The sequence below is a fragment of the Chelonoidis abingdonii genome, chromosome 3 (genome assembly GCF_003597395.2).
Source record: "Chelonoidis abingdonii isolate Lonesome George chromosome 3, CheloAbing_2.0, whole genome shotgun sequence".
Taxonomy (NCBI): Eukaryota; Metazoa; Chordata; order Testudines; family Testudinidae; genus Chelonoidis; species Chelonoidis abingdonii.
The window spans coordinates 88,829,456-88,845,539 of record NC_133771.1 but is presented as its reverse complement, the minus strand read 5'-3'; the positions used below and the strand labels follow the sequence as shown (position 1 = coordinate 88,845,539).

Genomic DNA, 16,084 nt, shown 5'->3' with positions numbered 1-16,084 from the left:
TCGGGATCCCACTGTGGACGCGTTAAACCGATTTTATTAGATCTGTTTTGTAATATCGGTTTAAGCTAATTCGAAATAATCGTGCAGTGTAGACGTACCCATAGTTATCTCTTCTCTAAACACAACTTCAACTACTGGCTGTATGCTGATGGCTCACAGATCTACCTCTCTACTCCAGATCTGTCTCCTGTCCAAACTAAAATCTCGCTCTGTCTCACATTTCCTCATGGATGTGCAGCCATCAGTTCAAGATCAACATGGATAAAACAAAGCCTCTTTATCTTTCCTGCCAAGTTCTCCCACTAGCTCTTTTCTTGATTACTGTAGACCATACCATCATCCTGCCTGTAACTCAGGCCTGTAACCTGGGCATAATCTTCAATTTAGACCTCTCTCTAGGTCCTTACATTCTGGCTATGTCTAAAACCTTTCCTATCTATCCACAAGTAAAACGCTCTTCCAGGCTCTTGTCTTGCATCTTGATTACTGCAGCATCCTACTATCTGGCCTTGACAAATGCAGACTTGCTCTGCTCATATCCATTCAGAATTCTGATGCAAAGATCATTTTCCTAGCTTGTCACTTTGACCATATCATCCCTCTCTCTACATTCCTTCATTGCTCCCCCCATTGCATGAGACATAAGCTGTTTGTATTCACTTTCACGGGTCATAGGAGGGGTTGCAGGGCACGCACTCTGGAAGGAAGTTTGGGTCTGGGAGGAGGCTTAGGGCAGGAGTCTGGCAGGGGGCTTGGGGTGCCGAATAGAGGGGCGCTCACCTCTGACGGTTCCCCGTCCCTGCTGCTCCTGGTGGAGGCGCGGCCAAGCAGCTCTGCAAGCAGGCACTCTGTGTCCATCTGCAAGAACCAACCCCCACAGTCCCATTGGCCTCAGTTCCCAGCCAATGGGCAGGGAGCCGCGGAGTCAGCCCTCTGAGACAGGACGGAGGCAGCGTGCTTGTAGAGCTGCCTGGCCGTGCCACCACCAGCAACAGCAGGGACGGGGAGCCACTTGCGAGGAGCCCCTAGAGGTTTGTATGACCCCCCCCCCATCCGGTACCCCAAACCCTTCCCGTGCCCCAACCCCCTGCCACAAGCCCGCTCCCGGACCCAAACTCCCTCCCATACCATGCCCCACAGCCCCTCCCATATCCCAGCCCCCTACCAGCCCCACACTAACTGCATTATAAACCAGACTTTCAATGAAGATCAGAAATGCCGATTTATAGAGCTTGCCGGCTGGTGAAGTGCCAGATAAAAGAGCTTTTACTGTATAACTTCTCCTGATGATTCTGAGCCACTAGAAATCTGCCAACAATGCTGATAAATTCTGTGGAAACTTTTGGAAAATGTTCAGTCCTGTCACCAAGTTCTTCACCAACAGAGTTTCTAAACTCCCTATTGTCTTCTGGGTTTTGTTCTCTTTAACTCCTATATTGAGCTCTAAATAAGAACAAAAAAATCAAATATTCAGTTATTTGCACCTTCAGATCATGGAGTCTTATTTTGATGGGAATATCTTTTGAAACTTATCAAACAATACATAAAGTACATTTGGTGGATGCTAAATTACTCTAATTACCTATTTAGGCTAAACTAGATATTTAAATTTTTATTACTCAGAAAGCCAGAACTGTTTTGTTTTCAAATTTAGAAGGATCGTAACCAGAAGGGCTAGATACTTAGTACTGCACAAAAAGTATTACCAAAAAAATCAACAATCCATTTTGATTCAGCAAACTGTTTAACTTTCTTACTGAAAAAGCCCAGTACTTCCACTTTGTTGCCTGATGCATGGGGTAGGACTCAGGAAGTAGCAGGAACCCTGAGCAGTATAGTGCACTGTCCCAATGACTGACTGAAACCACAGTCAGTTTCAGCTTAATTTTAGCTTTCACTTTTACAAATTAAGTTTTTGGTTTTGAGGAAAATATTCCAAGTGTACTGTTTTCCTGAATCTGTTGATAGAGTGATACTGTAGCTGTATCTGTTTAGTCTGAATTTATATATAGTGCCAAGCCTGTAACCATGATATCTAAGTACTAAGAAGTGTTACCTGATACATTAATTTCAAAGGCATTGAGAAAAGAGAGGAAGAACTGTGTTTAGAGTTTTCCTTCTTCTCACCACCTCCAACCCTTTGCTACTCATGTCCAGTCTCTCCTGCTTCCTTGTCCTGATCTTTGCCTACCTGCTAGAGTCACTTCAACTCCAGTCCTCTGATTCTTCCATACTCAGTTTTTTATCCCCTTAATCTGCAAACAAGCAAACTGACTTTCATACTTGAAATGACCTTCCGTTATAAAACAAAGGAGTACTACCTGTATCTTCTCATATTCTTCCCCAGTGGGCACTCCCTGTTCAACAAGGAGGGGGAATCTGAGAGTCTTTTGGATGCTAACTATTGCGCATTCTAGGGAAAAAAAAGAGGAAACAGGATTTTTTTTTCTTCCTTAAAACTTTTAAGCTTTGTTTTCTTTTTTAAAAGCTAGATTCCCAACTATATGGGATAAGCAAGGAATTTATTAACAAATACCCACATTTCTTTTTTCAAAATGAAAATGTCATTTTGCAGAGAAAATGGAAAATACAAAAAATACATGGAATAACCCTAAATTCATGTTATAGTGTAGAATTACCAAGTTTTTGTATGTCCATTGACCAACTAAATGGAAGGATGGTCTTGTGGTCCCGGGTATTTTGTTTAAGATTCTGTCACAACTTCTCTGAATTTTTTCCAAATCACTTAATCTCTCTATGCCTGTTTCCCCATCTGTAAAAAAATGGAGCTGAGGTCGTACTTTGTTGCACACAAATGTTGAGGCTAAATTCAATAAGATTTGTAAAGCAGTTTGAGATTCTCTGATGGAAAATGGTATGGAAGTAAAAAGTGTTATAACTTAATATTATGGATTATGTAACTTCCATGTTCTTGGTATTGCTATTTGAAATGTTTAATCAAGACTTAAAGGACCATGATAACAGTACCCATTAGAAAACAAACATTCAATATGTTAAAAGCAACAAAGAGTCCTGTGACAGCTCGATGGTGCCGTCATCCAAGCTAGTCACCATGAACTTGGAGCTCAACTGGAGGCAGGTGACGGCACTCTGGTGCTTGCTGGGCCCCTGCAGCATTTGCAGTCACTGGTCTGTCTTATTGTCCCAGATCTTCTCGGGCAATGCAAATTCTACCGTCACCAGGATGCTGACTCGCAGCTTCATGCCGCTGATGAGCGACTGGTGCCCCATCAGCGTGTGTAGGCAGTTACCACTCTCCATGTCCCACACCCGGATCAACGCGTCCACGCACATTGTGAGTGGCTCCCTGGACACATCGATCCAGGATTGTGAGTGGCTCCCTGGACACGTCGATCCAGATGTGGGACATGGAGAGTGGTAACTGCCTGCACACGCGGATGGGGCACCAGTCACTCACCAGCAGCATGAAGCTGCGGGACAACATCCTGGTCTCGGGCAATGCAATTATTCCAGGTTAGTTTACTTAAAAATACAGTTGTCTATTGGTAACCTGGCACAAAACAATATTTTTTTAAAAACAGATTCTAAAAATGTAGGCTTAGTCAGCTGTTTTTTTTACCTCTGATGTGTAAGTAGTTTTATATAAATGTATTGGACCCTTGCTTATAATAATTTCATTTGTATGAATAATGTACTTCTTTCAAAACTGTGTGAAATTTAATTGTTTGAAGAGAGCCACAAAATATAAACTTGTACTTGGGTTTTGGTTTTTTTGATGTAGGTCCAAAACCTTACACTCATCAGTATGGAGTTACATGCTCGAACCAGACGAGACTTGGAGCCAGACCCTGAGTTTGATCCTATCTGTGCTTTATTCTTCTGCATCTCATCTGACGCAGCACTGCCAAATACTGATAAAAGAGAAATCACTGGTGCTATAGTGATTGATAAAGACAGAACAATCTCAAGCCAAGGTTCCTATTTTTTTTTCTTAGAGTACTTTACCAAAATCTGTATCTTGTAAAAATGAAGCATTAGCACGCAATGATCAAATATGGTTCTATAGTATTGTTTTAATGCATTTAATTTCCTCTTGTGAGTATTGGATGAAAGGCCATATTAAGCAGAGTTAGAGTTTTCGTGCTTATATCTTCCTATGAACCATCGCATGGGTTGTAAACCACAGATATGATACATGTATGCAGTAGACCTGTGTTTGTGTACTTGTGAGCAAGCTCCTGCAGTCTTCTAGAGGTGTAAAGAGGAAAATTTGCCTTAGTCTCCTGCTGAAATTGCTGGCTAGCTACAAATAGAAAATGTTAAATCAAGACAGTATGTTTAATATTTTACATAAGGGTTATATTTGTGGTTTTATCTGATCCTTTTAGGATCTGAACAGGGGCCCTTATTGTATTGTACCTTTTTGGCTTTGTTTAGACCAGTGATACTCAACCTGTGGCTCTAGAGCCGGATGTGGCTCTTCATGGCCCTACAGGCGGCTCTCGCAATGTAGGCATCTGATCGGCGCTCCACTCTCTCAGGCAGCGCGGGGAGCACTGAGCAAATGGACCAGCAGTGTGGGAGTCGCTGAAGTTCCCCCTCCCAAAGGGGGAAAGAAAAGGAGCTGCTGGGATCCCCCCAAAGGTAAGAGTAGAGATCACCTCCCACCCAGCAGCCGGGGGGCAGAATGGGGAGAGACCGACACTCCTCCTTCCCAGCAGCCAAGAGGGGATGAAGAGAGAGAGAGAGCTGCTGGGAGAGGGGATGATGTGTCGTGTCATGGTGTGTCAATAGATGATGATGATGTGACACTGCCTCATCATCAGACATTGAGGAAGCATCATGACACTAAGATCACAATGTCGGTACTTGATTTTAAGGTGCTCTGCAACTCCATTTAATGGTGAAGTGGCTCTCCAGCTGTTAAAGGTTGAGTACCACTGGTTTAGACTATTTAAAAAAGTCCTGTTTCTTTTAAGATTTATTCTGGGGAATTAAAAAAATAAAGTGGCATTATAGCTGTATATTAAACCACAAAATACTGTCTAACAATAAAGGCGTAGCCTAAAACCTACCAATAAAAAAAGAAATTTAGTCTTAAGGCAACAGTTCCATCCTTCACCTGCTTCTTTGTTAAGATATTGCAGGAATTTTATGGGTTTAGGTGAAGTCCCTAATATTACTTTTAATGTAGCTTATTCTGTATTTGTTTCTTTGTTAGTATTTTTAATTAACTCCATTATTGTACTAAGTGAGAGTTGTCATGAGAGGCTGTTATGGCTCCTTAGGAACTGCTCTGAAATACTGTGAAGAAAACACTCTGTGCATAAGACTAGTAGTATATTGAAAAATCAGACATACTGATCTGCAGAATTTATTTAGTGATAAAATGAGCTAGTTCATGTAAATGTTGTGATGATCTTTCTTCCTTTTATTGGAAAGTGCTCTCACTGTTTTCTTAGTGAAGAGCTTGTCGTACTCCTTGAGGAATGACTTGAGACTGAGCTGCACATCGTTTTACATTGTTGCATTTTAAGTGACAGTCTGTATTTTTAATTCTGAAAATGCACAGAACTATTTTTTGAGCTAATGTGGTCTAATGTATTCATCTTTTATCAAGCTTCATTTAAAACTCCAGTTCATTGGTTTAATCAGAGATGTTATGATCTGTTATGTAAGGGAATTTTGAAGACACAGTTGTTGATCTGCTTCAATACACTTCCTCTCTAATTAGTTATTTTTTATTTCCTAGAGTCAGTGAGAGGTTTTTGGTGTTCTAAAAAGTGTACTACGTTGTATAGGGATTTTCATATTCAAAACACTTTGCAAAGAACCCATCTAAACAAGTGTAATGTAGTTAATTAAAATACATATTTTGCATGAAGAATATAAAACATAAGATGCACTACAGTTCTTTAACATTTTTCTTCAGATATACTTCTTGGCTTGACTGTTGTGGATGTAAAATGCTAACATTTTTCCTTGGGTCAAATTTGTTTTATCTTTGGGAATTTCTAGAAAATTCTCTCTTCTTCACTGAGCAACTTGCAAAGTGAAAAAAACGGAAAAATTGTACCTAAAACCCACCTTTGAGAACAAAAATAATCCAGAGAAGGATTAATTGTATTAGTAATTTTTAATCAATATTAAGACAGATATGAATGTACTTTGTAGAGACAGAAATGATTCTCTCTGTTCAAAGGATTTGAGTTGTATGTTTTATTTTAAAGAATAAGAGAGAGTTGTGGAGTTTGTCCTAAAAATTAATGATTATTTCACTTGTTTTCTAGGTAGCAGAGACCAGGCCCCTTTGCTCACAAGATCTGGAATTACAGGACTAGAAGTCACTTATGCTGCTGATGAGAGAGCTCTTTTCCAGGAAGTAGTGAATATTGTAAAAAGGTAGCATATCTGTGTGTTCTGCTTTTATTTTTCAGGCATGGTACAGCAGATTTAGTTCTTTCAGCCCCTGCCAGTCTCTCAAATATTGATTTGTTGTTGTTTTTCCTCAAAGGCTCATTTCTAGAGTGGACAAGCATGGTGGTCTTTTGAATAAAAACATCTGTTTTTCTTTTCCTCTTATAGCAGGCATATAATAAGAGCCTTTTAGTCAGCTGAGCTAAAGCCCCCAAACTAAACACTCCTATCAGTAATCCTGTAAATTTATAGCCTTTCCTCTTAATCTCAGAGTCCAGTATATGCATTTCAGTCTTGAATTCTCAAAATATTCAATATTACAGTGATGAGAACTATAGAAAACCCAAGATAGGAAGACATTTTTGCAGGTTCTTTGTGGGAAAATACTTTCCACACAGAAATTTATACGGGTAGATGAACATAACCTGTAGATAAAAACTAGTTACCTTACCCATAAATTTGTCTTCTCTGAATGGGAATCCCTTGCTCTATTAGGATTGGAAAACTGCAGGGTTTTTCTCTTCCAAGTTTTGAACGCCTGCTTTACAGTACCCTCTGGCGGTGTAACTTTGGAACTGCAGGCACATCTCTCCGCAAGGCCCTACTGCCAAAGCTGCGAAAGGCATAGTCACAAGGAAAAATAAGCAGACTAAACCCTGAATCATCTGGCTGGAGTACATTCTGAAGACAAAATGTGTACTAGGCAGAGTACATTTGCAATTCTCTCTCTCTCCAACCAGAAAACCTCTGAGGAGAATGACATTGACCAACCCCATGAAGCCAGAATACAAAAAGTGTTGCTGAAAGCAACCAACATAGGGTGGGTCCTGACAAAGCAGCGGATACCTAATCAGAGAAGACAAAATTACAGGTAAGGAAACTAATTTTATCTTTATCTTTCTTGGAAATCTGGTGCTCCATCTGCCTTGGGAAACCACTGGAAGTAGCAAGCAGCTTAAAAAAAAAAAAGTCCCTCAAGAATTGGGAGGAAGTTTAAAAAGAAATCAAATGCCAGCATGTAAACAACATGTCAAAGATAACACAGCAGTTAGAAGTTTTGATTTATTCATGAAGATCGCCACCAATGGAAGACTCAACATTTGTATATCTGAAGGCATCATTGGATGAAGAAAGGATACTGATTTTTGTAGTGCTTTGTGAAGAAATGTGCCAACAACCATATAGCTTGCCTGGCAAATCTCTTCATAAGAGGCTTTGTCTCTTTGCTCATAGTGTGCTAGTACACCTGTTGGAGTCAGCACTTATCCTCAGAAATTGCTTTAGGTAACTTGTATTCCTTGAAGATTACAGACTTAATCCATATATAGAGAGAGAGAGAGAGGACTATGATGTTTTACACTATCCTTCTTAGTCCCACCTTTCCCCTGTATACTACCAGTAGGGCATCAAACTTCCTGTAGGTGTAGTTCTATGTAAATAGAATTTTACCATTTAGACACATCCTTTGTGTGTATCTGTTTTCTCTTTCAGCATCTGTAGACTTTGGGCAGAAAGAGTATAAGAATATTTATAAGATTAAATGGAAGTCTGTGGGATTTTTATATGCAAAATCAGTGGTTAGCCTCAATTACTACTTTGAGTTGGGGGAGTAAAGGTGCTTGAGAGGGAATTTTCTTACTGATGTGATCACTGAAAGGAAGGTGAACTAAGATTAGCAGACAGACGTTTCTCTTGGGGCTCAAAAGGAGCTTTAGTGAGAACACTTAGTACTGGGAAAATTTTCAAAAAGTTTTTTGTTGCCAGTGTTAAAGGGTTTTTCTGCTTAGTGCACCACAAATACCAGATTCTCCTGTTGACCTGGTAAGACCAACTGATGAAGGATTTCATGGAGTTGAGGCGGAAATCAACCAGATCATATTCTAGGAAACGTTACTGTTCAGGATCCAGGGAACAACTCTCAGAGATTCAAGACTGGGTGAGATAGAAGACTGTCATGAATTAATTTCTAAGAAGCTAATAAAGTCCCTGGCTGGCATGCTGACCTTTGCATTAGTCTGGGGATCTATAGCCACTTTGGACCAAAATGGAATAATCAGTATGACTGTACATTTCTTCTTGTTGATCTTTCCGACTATCTCTGTAGTATCTCTGTATAACTCTGGAGACCTGACAATGGGAATGACAAGCACATCTGTTCAGTGGGCTTGTGGGTTGCTACTGCCAGGAACAAAATTTATTAACTTCCTGATGCATTGGACAGCAAACAAATCTACTTGTGGGAAGAACCATCTCCAAGCAATCCAGGACTTAATAGTTCAGTTCCCAGGTCCAACCCACAGCAGCGGAGCCAATTGGCTTATTTCTTGGTCTTACTCCAGATGTATGTGATATTGAGGGAGACATCCAGATGTGCAGTAGAAGTCTTCCAGACCTCTGTTTAGGATTTTGCTTCTTGTTCTGCCCTGGTGATTGAGAATGAGCCACACTGGTTTCATCATTTTCCACGTGATTGGTTATGAACTCTGGAAGAACATATCAAAGAGAGCTGACTAATGCATTCCCCATCATTTGCAGATCCATGGCATTGGTGCCAGGCTAGGACTGCTGTGGGGGGACAGGACCATTTGCTTTCTGTTGTATGTAAACCCATAAGAGTTTCCTGTCTGAACAATCTGTTGTTCATCATACAGATTGCTGTTGGATCTGCCAACGGTTTGCCCTTAACAAATGACCTGGGGGTCTCTAGCAGGAGAGGGAGCTCAGCATTTATTGTTTGGAACTGACAGCAGATCTGTTTCATGAATTTTGATAGTTCCATTATGAAGTTGTGGAGGTGAAACATCACCCAGAAAACTAGCTGGAGTCATTAGTATGTTGAAACCTATAGAGTGAAGAACAATAAATGAGTGAGGTCCTAACTTTTTTCCTGAATTTTTTTTTCTTCAGGCAACATCACTAGTCCAATGTCAGTTCCGAAAAGTGGTCCGCAGAATTAAGAGCTCTTGTGATGTAATTAGAGCACTCATTACAGATTCATCTCAAGTATTGCTTCAGAAAATTCAGCAACTGTGAAGCCTCATACAATTGCATCTATGCCAATAGTTCATCCACAGTGGTAGATCTGAATACCCTCATCTCAGATTGACCAACAAGATAACCATCCGTTTGGTAAATGCCTGTGGAGCAGATGAAAGGCTGAAAGGCATTGTCTTGAATTGATAATGATTGTCCCTGATGGTAAAGCATTGACATTTTTCAATGGTGGGGCATATTGGCATGTGAAGATAAGCCTTCTTGAGGTCCATGGTGAATAAGAAATCCTGGGTGTTTCTCCTGACTCGTAAAGCACAAGTGTTTCTATGCTGAAAACTTCAAGATATTTTGAATACCCCCAAAGAAGTTGGAATAGAAACCAAAGCCTCTTCCATTAGAACTGGGAGATTATGCCAAAGAAGTGAGGTTTCAGGATACTATCTAGAATACCTTTTGGTTTTCACAAGGTCTCGTGGCAAAGGAAATGATAGAAAAATTCGTGGTGCTCAAAAGTTATTGAGGAGATAGATCTTTTTCCATAATACTGAGAGCCCATCTGTCTGAAATGAAACCAGCCCACGCTGCAAAGAATTTCTTGAACGTTCCGCCAAGGGAAAGGCAAACATGAGTTGGCATGGCTTTGTTGTCTTGGAGAGGATCCTCTCTGGCATAATGCCCTCTTATTAGTTTTTGGCCTTGATGGGACACAGTGGATGGAATTATTGACAGCTCTGGTATTACTGAAAGCTGTAGCAAAAAGAGCTGAAGCACATTCTAGGATCTAGAGGTGGATAGGTAGGCATAATTTTATAAAAATTTTATAGATTTTTTTCAGAATTTTTTCTAAAACTGGAGGAGTTTCATCTCAAAGGGTGCTCCTAAAAATGGTGTGTCCAAATGTTTGAGCTGCAGCTGCCTGTTTTTTCATGTTAAGGGTGTTACAGAAGAATTGATTTTGGCAAAATGTTTTTATTTTTACTGCGGATTCCAGCTGTCCTGACAGACTGCTGGAGTGTGAGCTGTCTGAGGAGAGTAGCAGCACTCACAACTAGGGGTATCTTCATGGCTTAACTCTTTGTGGAGACTGATAAAGGGAGGCACTTGAGAGGAGAGGGAACCAGCAAGTCCTCCTCATTCTAGAAGGTTGTCAAGATATTGAATAACATGACGTTTGAGATTCAGGAGGTGCAAGAAACTCTCTCTGAGCAGACACAGCCCGGGAGGGTGAACTCTCAGAGAAACTGAAAAGTAAATTTCAGTGGGAGTGAGTCACTGAAAAGGACAGTTCCTAGGCCCTCCTTGAGGTGCTAGGAGCAGTCTTGGGGTGGGAGGGAACTCGCCTGGAGCCCAAAATTCCCTCTTTGACCTGTCCTGTGTTGGGTGCAGTGATGTGGAGATGATGCTCAGGCAAAAAACGAGGACTTGGGCATAAAATGTGCCAAGAAGCCAGATAACAGCTATAAAGCAGCCGCTCCCCAACTTTGCGCAACCAGTGAAGATAATCTACCCTCACGGAGAGGCGAGTGCAGGAACTCTAGGTTCTTCAGAGTTGCTGTTGGGACAGCTCAACTTCTGCTGATGTGGAGCCTGGGGATCTGCTGTTAAGCTAAAGGAATCCCTGTCCCACTCTGATAGACCCTCTTCCTATCAGATGGAGGATAGTTTGCAGGGAGAGGGAAAAAACTGGAAAAGTGTACTTGAAAAAAACTAAGAGAACTTCTTGTCTAAGAACCCAAAAGTAGAAAACTTGGGAGAGCTGTGCCTGCAATTCAATAGGCAAACCACTAGAGGATACTCTAAAACAGGCTTCTAGAGAAGATAAGAGAAGGCTAAAATTGCAAGCCATTTTGCCTCAGTGACTTGAAAAAGATGGAAAAACTTAACAGTTTGCCAGGCCTGATGGAGCAGTAGATTCCCATGAAAGAGAAATTAAATGTTATAGGCCTCTTTCTTTCACATTTAAGGCAAATGGTGCCCCTTTGCTGCAGGTATAGAGGTCCCTAAATACAATGGAAAAGGTGCTGTTCTGCTGCATGGAGGGGGAGAAGCAGGATTTGGGAAGTTTACACAGGAATACATACTCCTCTGCATGACACAGAGCTAAGGAAATCAGGAATAGAAAGAGTATGGACAGAGTCAGTGGATTCACTGCTGTATGGTCCACCAGCCATCTGCCCCCCTTCTCCTCCCTGAGAAAGCAGAGAGTGGCTTCTGAGAGAAGATATGAAATATAATATACCAGGATATAAGAGAACACAATCACCTTGAAGATTGTATGGGAAAGTCACCTTTTTAAAATTGTAGCAGATTTTGCCATAATAAACAATAATTCTTAGCACTTAAGTCTTGTCCATAGTGCTTTTACATGTAAAGGGCTGCATCAACATTGAATTAACCAGATTTTCATATTAGACACATATTTTATTTTGTTTCTCATAAGTGCCCTAGTACCATTTCAGGAGGTCAAAAAGATTTAACATCAAGTTGCAAGGGGAAAAATCCCCTGCATCTGCCTTAAAATAAACTTCACTGAAATAACTTTTCCTGGGTCAGTAGCGTCTTCCTCTAAGAATCCCTTCTTTCTTTCCAGTACCAGCTCTGAGTTTTCTTGCCCAAGGAAAACTGGAAAAAGCTCCCCAGAGTTTTCAGTTTGCAGTTACCGTTCACTAAATGTTTTGCAGCCCTAAACAACTCCCTCTTCTGTCTGTATTGTAGGTGTGGCCTGCACTCTTTCCTTCATTTTCCCCAATATTAGCTAGAGGAAAGTGAGCAGTCAGGAAAAACATACATTAAAAAAAGAAAAGAAGAAACAATTTACTGAAATAAAAAGAAATGTTTTCTACAGAATGGAAAGATAGAGGAGATGACATAGCAGCAAAACTAGTACAGAGTGACTCATTCTGTCTAGAGAGGAAAACGATCATATTTCTTCTCTTTACAGCCAGGATGATTGGATTGTTACTAATATTGCATGTGTAATATTGCATGCTACTTTCCATCTCTGCAGAAAGATTGGCAATGGCATGCAAGATAGTTTTGATGCCCATCTTTTTATTTTGCCAATGTAATCAGCCAGAAGGCGCTCTGTACTGGCCTACCTCAGACCATGTAGCCTGCATGCCTACCATCTCACTCACTTTTTTCCCAGTCAACAGTTTTCAGTTACTGGAACTCGTTAGTTTCTAGCTGGTACAAAAACTGGCCCAAATAGTGTCTCTGTTAATAAGATTGCTTGACTAGTGATGAAGACAGCATGGGCTTTTTGAGAATGGAAACTACAAGACAAAATTCCACATAAACCAATGAGGGGGTAGGATGAAAAAGTAATGTGAAACTGAGCAATTAAAGCATGAGCTATGTATGACCCTCTTTCTCAGTTATTTTGTTTGTAAATACAATGAAAGAAAAAGTAATCAAAGGAATTGCTTGACTATTTTCCCATAGAATAGTAGGTAGGGCTGCCTCTGTTGAAGAAGGGAATTTTCTGTTCCCAGGGAATGTTTAAGGTACAATGAATATGAGGTTTTCAGAGTAATGACACACATTGAGCCAGACTCCTAAAATACCTATTCTGACTGAAAAACTGGTAAATCTCTCAAATATAATCTTCCAGCCAGGAAACTATGGTATTGACTGTACGTTCACAATCTCTTGAAAGATAAACAGAAGCTAAACTCTTAAATATTGTCAGAGGATGTAAAGAAAAGTATATCAGAATTCCAGAGCTCTGTTAATGATGTAGAAAATCTTTCTACCACTTAACCTGTGTAGGCAAAAAAAGGATTTGATTTGATGTGATAGATAACAGATCCATTGTCATTCCATCACTTTTTACACTAGAAGTGTTGCTGAAGAAGGGAAGACGGAATCTCCATTTACCACTATTGGTGAGGAAATTGGTCTTATGTTTTATACTGAAGAGTGCCTTCTAATGGGGGTATCTGTTCTGTACTGACTCAAAGAGAAGGGCAACCTCCTTGAGTCATGAACATTACTTAATGCAACATGTAGTCATTTCCTGGAAATTCTTTCATCCAAGTGCCTGCCTGCCTGTGGACCCTGCCTTTATCATAACAAGGTGATTTGGGTGAAAGCTGTTGCCCTTCCCATGTTTGACAATGTGACACCAGTTTTCAAGTATGAAAATAAATTTAACAAATTGCCCTCTGTCTGTTCAAGAAAACCTACTAGACTGAGTAACCAATTCTCATATTGGGAAATCCCACTGCTAAGATAGGTGCCAGAATTAATGTGAAAGTTGGTCGTTCTGTAAGGTTAAATGTATCATTATTTAAGACCATCAAAGAAATCTCACCCCCTCCCCCCCACTTAGGTGGAAAATATTTACAATTTTGGAAACTTGATGGTTACATTCTCCAAAGCAACAAATGATGCTAACTCTTTTAGCATGTTTTTCTGTTGCTATAAGGAACTCTAAGCTAGCTTCATCCATTTGCTCAGCAGAAGTTCCAAGTAGATATATTTGCTTACCACTCATTGCAAGCCAGTCATCACAAGTCGAAAAGAGATCAGAATTCAATCATCTTGATCCACATTTCCTAAGTCCAGAAGTAAAGAACCTTCTGATCAGGGCCAGCTCCAGCATTTTTGCTACCCCAAGCAGCGGGGAAAAAAAAAAGTGATATGCAACGGTGCTTCCTTCTTTGCAGGCCCTTCCCTCCAAGAGGGACTGAGGGACCCACTGCCAAATTGCCACCGAAGAGCCGGACGTGCCTCCCCTTACCATTGGCCGCCCCAAGCACCTGCTGTTCTGGTGTCTGGAGCCTGCCCTGCTTCTGGTATCAAAGAAAAGAAGCAAACTGTAACTGCTATGTTACACAAAAAAAATTAGTTTTAGTCCCAAAGTGCTAAAGATCTTAACTTACCTCTTAGAACACCTCTGAACTGTTAGAAAATTTAAAATAAAAATAATAACTTAAAATAAATTGTCTCAAAATCAAATCAATGCCACCACTGTACAGATGGAGGTAGGGGGTATCACAATTTTTACAAAACTAGTATGTATAGAATATTTCAGGTATAACTTGTATCCATTTGTGTAAGAGCCCAACTAAAGTGATAGATCCAAAGCTAATAGGTTCAGACGTTATCTCAGACTAATCATTTCAAAGGGATTTGCAATAACTTTCTGAAATATCCCACTGTTGTTCACAATTGAAGTAAAAATGAGTCTTGGCTCATGGTTCATATGAAACAAAATGTTGTTCAAAAATAATTAAGGGAGTGTTAAAAAAAAAAAAAAATCCAGTTTTTCTCTATGCAAACACAGGCAGTAGACGCACACACCTGGGGAGTTAACTTCCTTCTGTAGTTTTTTTGGATGCCTGTTTCCATATTTCAATTTTGACAACTCAGAAATTTCTCAGAATTAGCATTTTTAGATATGTGGTTTATGTGGAATTTTGTCTTGTAGTTTCCATTCATAAACCAATGAGGGGGTAGGATGAAAAAGAAATGTAAAACTGATCAATTAAAGCATGAGCTATGTATGACCCTTTTTCTCAGTTAGTTATCAATGTTTCACTATTATTGTCTTGTATTTTATAATAATTAATCACAGATCATTTCTAATTTACATCGGAAGGGTTAGCAATTACTCTGCCAATAATATTGTTTATAAATAAAATATATTTTACTTATTAAATCTCCAAGATTTGTATGTGTGGTCAATGAAGAACCAAACCAAGCTTTCACTGAAATGGTTGGTGGTTTTGTTCTTGACTTCAGCACGAGCAGGATCAAGTCCACACTGTCCCACAAAAAAATATTTTGATATCATGAAGCTTATTTTCTTTTTTCCCATTTTTAGATATGACCCAGATATGATGTTAGGATATGAAGTCCAAATGCATTCCTGGGGTTACCTCTTACAGAGGGCGGCTGCGCTAAGTGTTGATTTATGCCAGATGATCTCTCGTGTACCAGGTGGGTTATATGATAGACACTAATACACCCCCTGCTGATATCATTAGGTAAAAGGTATATGATTTTGCTTTATTTTTTCTTTGGTGCGTATCTGCTATTATACAGGTACATAGGTGCAACCACAAAAGTTTAAAAAAAAAAAAAAAGGTTGTACTGGTTTTCTTCAGTCATGGTTTATTTTATTTTATTTTTTATGTTGAATGGGTTTTGGCCCCAAAGTTGGGGGGAGATTAGGAAAAGATCTTAGCTTACCTCTTAAAACACCTCTGAACACCTCTGTGATGCTGCAGCACTTCAAAGAATCAAGAATATTGAGAGTAAGGAGGTCATCTTTCCCTTTCTGCCCATGTATATAGTGGTGTTTTAGCCATGTCGGTCTCAGGATATTAGAAAGACAAGATGGGTGAGGTAATATCTTGAATTGTCCCTCGGAATATATGCCAGCTACTTATGCAAAACTATCTGTTTCATCTTGTATTTAGCTGTGACACACTGAGTACCTTTCCCAGAGCTGAAGAAGAGCTCTGTGTAGCTTAAAAGCTAATGTCTCTCTCCAGCAGAAGTTGGTCCAATAAAAAAAATATTACTTCATCCCCTTTGCCTTTCTCCCCATGATAAAGTGATGCCTAAAATATCAAGAGTTAAATACTTCTCTATACAGCTTTGCAATCTTTCTTCCTATCTCCCTTTCTCTCGCTTTGCACCAACAAAGTCTTATGCCTCCTTTCCCACTGTCACAATGTAA

General features: G+C 40.0%; 1 protein-coding gene across 1 annotated transcript in view; it reads left to right on the top strand.

Moving 5' to 3' along the window:
• The window catches only part of REV3L (REV3 like, DNA directed polymerase zeta catalytic subunit), a 250,580-nt gene that overhangs the window by 177,668 nt on the left and 56,828 nt on the right, over window positions 1-16,084 (top strand). The window contains exons 17-19 of the mRNA XM_075063888.1: window positions 3,764-3,956; window positions 6,273-6,384; window positions 15,224-15,339. Of these exons, the coding sequence (XP_074919989.1) occupies window positions 3,764-3,956; window positions 6,273-6,384; window positions 15,224-15,339 (421 nt within the window). The remainder of the gene's footprint in view (window positions 1-3,763; window positions 3,957-6,272; window positions 6,385-15,223; window positions 15,340-16,084) is intronic.